At 39.4% G+C, this 9,749-nt stretch overlaps 1 protein-coding gene across 1 annotated transcript in view; it reads right to left on the bottom strand.

Annotated features, from left to right (window-relative positions):
* Positions 1–2,643: 2,643 nt before the first annotated feature.
* LOC138520108 (uncharacterized) overlaps positions 2,644–9,749 on the bottom strand; it is a 50,176-nt gene continuing 43,070 nt past the window's right edge. The window contains exon 8 of the mRNA XM_069632616.1: positions 2,644–3,732. Within this exon, the coding sequence (XP_069488717.1) occupies positions 3,269–3,732 (464 nt within the window). The 3' untranslated portion in view covers positions 2,644–3,268. The remainder of the gene's footprint in view (positions 3,733–9,749) is intronic.

Raw genomic sequence — 9,749 nt, 5'->3', positions numbered from 1 at the left:
GTAGGAAAGGTCGCTGATCCCCATGCGCCAATGTAATGAGCGCCTGGTGTCTACTGTGGGATAATCTATCATGGTATGGTAGATGCTTTGGGAAGATTACAGGAAGATGAAAGTATACCCAACCTAGACGAACCACTGATATTATCAAAGAGAAATTAACACTAGTAGTCTGATGCTTGTTAGAGACAATAATAATTTTCACAAAGCAAGGTTTGAAGGAAATAAATAAGATCCAAGGAGTCCATCAGGAACCTCAAGTTCTCTCAGTAAAGAACAACCTCTTGCCACCACATGCAGTCAAACATTTTAGCATTACAGCAATGTTATGGTGCACATTTAGCAGATCATCCTGGTATTAGTAAGACTCCAAAACTAATCACCGGGAAATTCAAGTGGTCCAATGTGTATACACAATGAAGCAACTGCATAAAGTTCGGTTAGGTTTGTAACTGGGCCAAGACATCACAATGGGGGGCGGGGGAGTGTTGCTACCATTACCCACACTGGTCCAACCATGATCCAACCTCTCAATTTGTTTTATGGTAGAATGATCGAGATCTCTAGGGATCACCACAATTTTGGCTGTGGTTGACTCCTTGACTAAGTGAGCCCACTTTGCATGACTGAATAACTTACATTGAGCAATACAAGCAGCAAAAATAATATTGCAAAAAATATGTTGTCCCCTTTGTCTCCCAGATGTTGTTATTTCAGATATGGGATCATTGTGTATGCCTAGATTTTTTAATGGGTTGTGGCAAAAGATAGGCACTCATACAATAAGTTGTCAACTTATCATCCCAAGTCTGAAATTCACACTAAGAGGGTGGACCAGAAGTTTGAACAATAGAAGATGCTGCCTAACACAACACCAGGATGAATCTGCTAGGTGGGTTTCATGAGCAGAATCTGTGTACAATAATGGAGGGCACCATTGAATCAAATACTTCCCATTCTATATCACTTTCTGGTTCCATCCGAGAGCCTTTCCAGCATGACGTACCAGAGGAGACATGCCAAAGGTCAGGGACAGAATCAAGACGATATAGGATGTCCAGAGGGATGTGGTTACTCATGTACAGCAAACCAAGCTCAGATGCAAGACATTTGCCAGCAAAGAAGCTCATTCAATATTACATGGAGTACAGGATAGCGCGCCTGGCTTTCTACCATCTTGCTTAAGATCCCGGGCTATTTCCCAAGCTTTGCACTCTTTTGAAGTAGTAAAGGTGGTCAACCCACTAATAGTAAGACTAAGACAACTACACTTAAGTAGTATACCCTCTTTGTTTCACAGTTTTTTTTTTAAATGTGAAGTTAAATCTACCATACCAATAACAAATCCTAAAACCATTGTGATGGATGACAATCTAGAGTTTGAGGTTCAAGCTATAATGGATTCTAGAAGAGTTAGACAAATATTAAAGTAATTGATTGTCTTGCTTCCAAGGTGAGAACGTTGCCCCTGAGCTTATCCTCCTCTCCCGAATCACTTTCGGATCTCTGCTGGGACTTTCACTCTGGCATTAGTATGCTGCTTGACAAAGCTTTCCATTGATCCTCCGGTTGGTTTTTATTTTCACTTTGTTGTTCCATATTCGCTTTTCACCTCTGTGATCCATCGGAATTCCAGCTCCACTCCTGCCACACCACCTCTGGGTTGTTGCCCTTTCACTCTCTGAACTTGTGCCCTGACCCTCTTTGTCTATGGATTTTCATCAACATAGAAGGATCATGTTATTTCTCATTAAGCATGCTCCACTTCAGAACTTCTCTTGGAGGTGGCAGTTGCCCTTTTCCCAAGCATTCACTTTATTGTCATTAGCTGCCTACCCACTTTTTTTTCAGAGAGAGAGCAGAACCTTTTTTGTGCAGAGGCTGCCCACTTTGACAACCCTTTTCGGTTTAATTATTCCCCCATTAGTCTGCTACCCCTCTGAGTTAATTTCACAATTGGTGTGTCCCCTCATTCTCACCTGACCATCTCTATTTTCACTTTTGGGGTTTTATCATTCCTGGGGCATCTTCTCCGACTCCGCTGCTAAGCATGCTATTCAAGGGGCTAGCCTTGTGTTCTGTCTTACTGCTTCCTTCACTCTTAACCGATTGAAGCATCCCCATTCAGATGTTTCTGATTCTTATTTCTATTATCCCTATCCTCAAAATATTTATCTGTGATGTCCCAGTCTTTCAAAGGCATTGTTGAGTTCTTCCTATAAAAGAAAGCACATTTCAAAGTCTTGTAGGACACTGACAATGGAAGTGCGATCAAATTGAGCACCCCCCAAGTTGAGCAGGCTACCTTGCAATTCTAATAGCGGAGGTCCAACCTGGATTCTGTGGAGTGAGTGAGGACATAGATTTCACTGTCAGCAAATATCTCAGGCAGATAAGGCTGATGGGTGGGGGTTGCACTAAAACAAGGTGAAAGGGGAGTGCGGGGAGGAAAGGATGGATTGGTCAGGGACGTATCAACATTATGCACAGCAGTGGCAACACCGGCCAAGTATTTGAGAAGGTTTTAGGGTGATTTCCTCGCAAGTTGACCATCTGCGCTGCATCAGTTTGAGATTCTTGGGTATAACCCAGACAGTCATTTAAATGCAGAGCAAACACCCATTAGAGAAGATGCACACACACACATTTCATTTTATGGCTAGAAATTGTTTATTGGAGAAGCTCAAGCTGGACAAAACATTACTTAGATGACAAACAATATAGCTCACATAATGCATGAAGGAAGGTTGGTTACATTCACAGTTGTGAACTAAACATTAGTGTAAAGAGTCGAATTTCTGACAAAACATAGGGTTATTTCGAATTAAAAAAAAGGTCAAGTAAAACAGCATCAATATTTTAGTGGATGACATGGGGGGGGCAAGAATGTCTCAAGGTGGTCTGCTGTTTCAAAGAAGATCTGCTACAGTGCCCAAGAGTCTGGACTGAGAGGAAAACCCACAATGGACCACCCAAAAAGGACAACTATTGGTTAAGGGTTGGATCCGAAATACTCCAAGTATTGGGTGCATCGAATTTGAGGCATTTCTTTCAAATGTTGCCAAGATTTTCTTTTTAGGGGCTACATGTAAATGTTGAAATGGGGGTCTGCGTATATAGTACACAAGTATCTGGGACAATTATAGCTAAGGGAAAAATAAATGCAGAATAACCTTTGGATCTATGCAATCAGAAAAGCCAGTTGTAAAATTGGCATGTTCATAAGAGAACGCCACAAAAAGGCCAGTTGGTGAAGAACTGTTTAGGATGCTCAACTTCCTGAATTTCTCCTCTGTTTGTAGGCACCGCACTGCCCATTGCCCTGCTCACAGGCCTCTCTAGATGCATCAGGGTTCATACACTTGGCAGAAGTTGGATCCTTACATATTGTTATTTCCCCACCACATTTAAAGGCACTTATAAAGCGACACTTACAAGCAGTGTGAGGTATGGAGTTTTTAGATATTCTGCAGCCTCCTGAGTGAAACTCGCAGTCACATACATCTGTGTAGGCCCTACATTCGCCACCACCCTGAAGGCATGTTCCTATTGACTTGTCTGGGTTCTTGCAATGGAAAGCTTCAGGTTGGGCACAGCCAGTGACTTCCGCTGGACAGGTCCACAGCATACTGCGTTTGCAGCTGCAGGCCATGTTTGCTGGAGGGGGTTTCACGATTACGCAACCTCCAGGATGGAATTTGCATTCGCATGTATCTGCGCCGTGATGGTGGTGATCTGGAAAACATAAAAGCAAAACATTTTTTTTTACAGAGCTGTAACGTTGCCTACACAAACACTTTTAAACAAACTTTGTATAAACATACAAAACCCCTTATTGTAATCTCTGACCCAAAGAAAATCCAAAATGGACATTTTGGTTGAAATCCTATTGAAAAGAAAGATCATTCATTTAAACATGGTGAAATTGCCTTGAACTGAAAATATTCTGTTGGCGCAAAGTGAACTTTTGCCAAATAATCTTGTGTATCATTGTTCTGGTAACCAGTCATGGCAATGTTTTTTTGTTTTACTTTGCAAATGGTAGGAACGAACAAGAGTTAACCGTTTCCAAATCTTTATCAATTCCTGGGTGTGTCGGAAAGGGACAGACTTCCATTAAGGGGGATGATTGGTGGGTTGTGATGGTGGCAGGACAAGTCCTCCAAACACTCTTTGTGGTTCAGAGGGTTTTGTTATCGAAGAGGGTTGATCCTCCGATACATCAGACACCCAATAAGGAGAATCTGTTGCTTCATAGTTGGCACCATGCACAGTGCTGCCAATAATCTGAACAGTCATATGGTTGGATGAGCGATTGAGGGACTGTGACCTATAGAATGAGCTGAGGAGTGCAGTGGGGAGCAACTAAGAAAAAGAGCTAGTACATTAGCATTTTCACTACGGGGAGAATTTATTGGGAAATCCCACAACTGTAAGATATGTCCTCATTAGCTGGAGCATAAGAGACTTCGCCATGTCTAGGACTTCAATCGGTCTATGAAAAATAGAGCATGGAAAACAATGATATTATTTGAGAAACTAGCTGCTTTAGTATTTTTGAAAGAAAACACCAGATTAGGTTTGGGAGACTGTTTCTGCCTGCAATTTCTTATCTGAAAATAATCATGCTAACTCTGACTTAAGACAGGGGAACGTTCTTCACATTAATGTGCTCAAAAATTGTTGTGTGGTTTTGATGTTTAATATTCCTGCACTCATTTGCTTGATTCGGCAAACATTTAAATATAAACAATTTTTTTCCCTTTGCTTTGTTTATAGTTCGTGTTTCAGAATACAGATGTCATTTACTTCTTGTTAGGATCAGTGCAATTCTTTCTATTTTTGAAGGTAATGCATGTTTAGTTTTAGATATGCATATGTTCACATATCACATCTGTATACTTGTGTCTTGTAAGACAAATTGTAGATGAAAATCTGCTAAATAAAAATATTTTTAAAATACATTTTAAAAAAGGGTGGTTCATTAATGATTTGCCACATTTTGGGGTCGTAACAATAGTTTGGTCATAATGTTCTGATGGTCCAAACGTTAACATGCATTCAACGAATTCAAATCTGCTGTACGTCACGATTTTAACCCATTCTTGAACTGTTCTTATATTCTGTTGACAATATTGTCAGTTACTAAACTGATCTAACATTCCTGAAACTGATGTTTAATACATCATCTGGTTATACAATAATTCCATCAAATGGCAAAATTGTATAAAATAGCAAAAGAATTGATCATTGCATGACAGGAGTACACATTGCAGTCTGATTTTACGACTTTTGGTAAATGCAGCACAATTTTGTCATAAGTGCACCATTGTAACTAAAAAATGAGAGTTGTGTAAAATCAGTTTTGTTATGGACATGCATATAAATTAAGCAAACCAAATTTGAAACGAAAATAAAAAGTTATCATTATTAAAACCTTTGGAAACAACTTGTGTATATCACCTTTACCCTTTATTGTTACTCCCTATTTTGCAATAAAATACATGCTGGCTGAAAATCATGCACTGCAGATGCCATTTTCTAATGGATTTGCCTGATCAAGAGGAGGCGCAAAGCCTTTGAGGATTCAATCGCAATCCATTTGTTTTATGTCAGGTTATCCACAGTGGGGGGAAACATGTTTGTATTACAACTTCATGGAAAAGAGTACATCTAAAAGGAGTTCAAGAGATGAAAACTATGGACAGTTCAAAAGCATCCTGCACAGGTGCCCTCTCTCATTCACTTTCATTCATGGTTCAGCCTTTGAACTGGATGGTCTCCAGCCAGCCCTCTGACTGGGGATCTCCAAACAGTCCTTTAAGATAAGTAGCAGTACCCTCGAGATAGATGGGGATGCAGATTCATACTCATGCATCAAATAGCTATGAGAACTCAATAGTTTGGCAAAGGGAGTCCGTTTAATGACAAGTTCATAAAACTGGGAGTACAATGAACATCTGCAACCACTCGATCTTCTCTCTCTCTTCCAACTCCATTTAATTTCAGAAAAAAACACAGTATATATGGCAAAAACTCCTCATCATTGTCATGCAATCTTAAAAACCTAACATGCAACGTGATTGGTTATAGGAAGGTAACTTTATCATAGGTACTACATCTGTATTTGGTAACGGAGAGAGGGGATTGGAAAATCACTGTCAGGTGGGGCAACTAAGCCCTACCTTAAAAATGACCACTATGAACGTCACTAAAAGTATGACGTCCCATTGGCTGTCCTCTCTATGGGACCCTAGATTACACGTCCTCTATGATGTGGTTGGCAACAACCCCATTCATACTTTTCCACCTACATCTAGCTGCATGCAGAACGACCAGCCAGGTGCAGGGAGTTAGTCTGCACCGCAGCTTCCCTCCAATTATGTTACAATAAATCATCACCTCAGTGATCATGTGTCAATTACTACTTTGTAGTTTGGCCTTGAGTCTGCTTCTTGGTCCGAGAACTTTTAAGGGGTATGGGCATGGCACGCGTAGGTGTAAAAGTCTCACTCTTTCTGCCTGCCTTGTCACGTAACTAGGACACCATGAAATCAGCCTCTTCTTCATGTATTTTTGTGTATTTGATTTAATTCTGCCAGTCTTCAACCATCTGTGGCTTATCTTGACCTTTCTGCACAGGATACTCTGTGCTTGTCTCCTTAATTGTATCCACTGATGGCCTTTTCCAGCCAGATATGACCTTGGCTTCTTGGCATGGTCCTTCCTCTCTGGATTTCATTCTGTCTTAGTTCTCGATTTGTTTGCTGCATCACTCTCCTCTTGAGACGTTTAGTAACCTTAGTTTAATTCTGCTCATGTGCGTAGTGGAATTATACTCATGTATAAAGTGCTTTTGAGGTATATATTTGTACATGTTGGCGCTTGCCGCAATCTATTAACTATTAAGCATAAGAAAGCTTCACGATTTCTTTGCTTCTTGCGGTTTCTTGCATCTGTACACACTTAAACTAACTGAATATCTTCAATTTGTATGTGGCATACGTTTCTTCATCTTGATGTCAACTTCTTTATCTAGGGCTCAAGATGTCACTTATCCATAGCATCTCCTTTTGACTTTGTCTTCTTATCAGCATTCTCTGGTCATATATCATCTATGTGTGTGTGTCCATCCGATTTCTTATGACGTCACCATTGGTCTTCCTTTATTATCTTCTTGGCTTCTTCGGGTATTCCCTTCTGACAACTGTTATTTTGTCTTGACTGTAGATATGGTTTTCTCAATTGGTACCTTACTGTCCAGGTTTTCTTAGGTGTCGGTACTTCAATAGGTGCTGTACTCTGATAGGTACTGTGCAGAGCCCAAGCGCTGCTCTCTGCTGGTTCAGTTGTTCATCATAAGTCACAGTACTACGAAGGGGGTGGCTGGAGGGTGGAGGACACTTGGCACTTCCTCTTCACTTTGTTGGGCCCTATATCACACTAGAAGCTCCACATTTGTATTTCAGCTTCACCTAACGCAGTGGATCCTGCAGCATGCCAATAGTAACCAACATTTATGGCTGTCCCCATAGACTTTCATTGAAAAAGCTAAAACCATTTTCCTCGAGGTCCCCTTAATTGTTTGCCTCACATTTGTTTGGTATTTTGCCTGTACATTTTACCTTACATTGAAAACTTTATTAAACTTTATTTCTTTACTATTTTAACTGCATTCTTTACACTACTTAACATCTCTTAGAGGATATTTTGAGCCCGTTCCAAGCTACCTGAAGGTGAGTCAAGATTAGGTTTCATAGGTATAACTCTGCCAAGTGAGTCGAGTGAGGTTTTTGTCCGTGCTTTGCCATAAACGGTTTTGCTACTTTTGCCCCCTCAGCCAGCAGATAGATTTGTTGCAGCCTCTGCACAATATCTGGTGCATATGACGCAATAGTCTTACATTGCTGTATCTAATTCTCTATTTCCATAAATATGATGTGTCAGGTGTTATGCACACAGCAATGACAAAATATGAAAAAGTCATATAAAGTCATATAAGGTCACCTCAACTTTCTACCAATACTTTCAATATTCCTCCTTGGAATATTGCAGATTTCGGGGAACTAATGAAAAGGAAATGTTATTACAGTTTTTATTTTTTTAATTTAAGTTTTTTTTCCTTTACAATATACCTGGGCATGTGACCAGAGTCTATAAAAGCTGTTTTGCAGTAAGCAATCTGTCAACACCCATCAAAAGAGGCCAGAACTCAGATGTTCTTTGCACATTGGTTTCTGAAGATAAGTTCGATACATTAAGATTCATTTTAATAGCTCAGACTTTGAAATTATCTCCTTAAAAGACAGTCATTCTTATTAACTGCTATTTTTCCCATCAAGCCAAGAACGATAAAACCTTTTTTTAATGTTAAGTTCTGAATTATGCAAGGCGTAATATCCTTGTATGAGTCCCATAACTCTTATTTTAGTTTGTGAAGATCTTAACTCTAAAATGTACCCATCGGTTGATCTCTGCCTTTTTTTTCGATACTGCACAGTGTGCATTTCATGGTATAATGCCACTTAAAGTTTTGGATAAAACGTACAACAGAGATGTTTGCAACTACTGAATCTTATCCACATATGGGTGGGGTCCGTATATGGTTAATGGGAGTGTCCATTCCGTTCATCCTGCTAATTAAACATTTTTAGGACCCGGGGAGACTCCACTTTTGATTTAATTTGTATTTCTTTATCACAGTGTAACAGTATCTCTGAGTATATCATAGTTGGTGACCAGATAGTGACCATGCAATACTATCTCTCATTTACATTTGACCAAGTGGTGGTTACAACATCCCAATCTATACCTTATCTAAAGGCACAGGAAGGTAATATCATTGCAATAGGATGAAATTGGAGATCATTTCAGTTGATGCACTTATATCCAAGTTATTTAACTTGCACCAAGCATTATTTTAAGCCTGTCTATGTAATAATGTAAAGCCCCAGAACGAAATACTTGTTTTGATGTGTTATTATCAGACATGTGTACCACTTTGTCTAAAAATGTGAAACCATCATATTTAAAACACAAGATGTCTTGGCCTGATAGTGATTCCAAAATAGCAATATAAAAAAAGAACTCTTAGATGCTCTCAAACCTCCACATAGTACAAGGAGAGATATAAGAGAAAAAGAAACATTTATCTACTGTGTCTTACCAGTAGGAGAAAATTCGCCCTGGGCAAATCCTGGTACAACTTTGTGGCAGCAGACTCACTTCCAAATAGTAAAACACTTTGGAAATTATTCTCAAAGGTCCCTGCACCTAATGTGAATGTACAAACAAGGTGTACAATATTATTAATCAATCTATCACACAATACCGCTTTTAGATAGTCCTTTGAAAATATTCCTGAAAGCCATTCTGACTAAAGTCAATGAATGGGCTGAACATATTTTATCACCAATCCAACTTAGTTTCTCTTGATGGTGTTGGTACCTGCATCAAGGGTTGAATCTGAACATAATAGCAGCCAAATCTATATTTATAAGGAAGGACCCCATCTATTTTGCTTTCATGGATTTGGCTAAGGCTTTTGATTTAGTTGAATGTATCTTATTATGATCCTGTTTAAACCAAATAGGTCTCCTTCCTAACTTGCGATCCATTTTAGTACCCTTAGACAAGGATAACTTACTATTGCTACTTGATAAGTATACCAACTAAATAAACTCAAGAGGCTTACCTGTTAATTCTGACAAATCTGCCATATTAATAATTTCCTAAACTAAAGTGTCATCAGT

The sequence above is a fragment of the Ambystoma mexicanum genome, chromosome 13 (assembly GCF_040938575.1).
Source record: "Ambystoma mexicanum isolate Mex_15411 chromosome 13, UKY_AmexF1_1, whole genome shotgun sequence".
Taxonomy (NCBI): domain Eukaryota; kingdom Metazoa; phylum Chordata; class Amphibia; order Caudata; family Ambystomatidae; genus Ambystoma; species Ambystoma mexicanum.
This window is presented reverse-complemented; position numbering and strand designations above follow the sequence as displayed.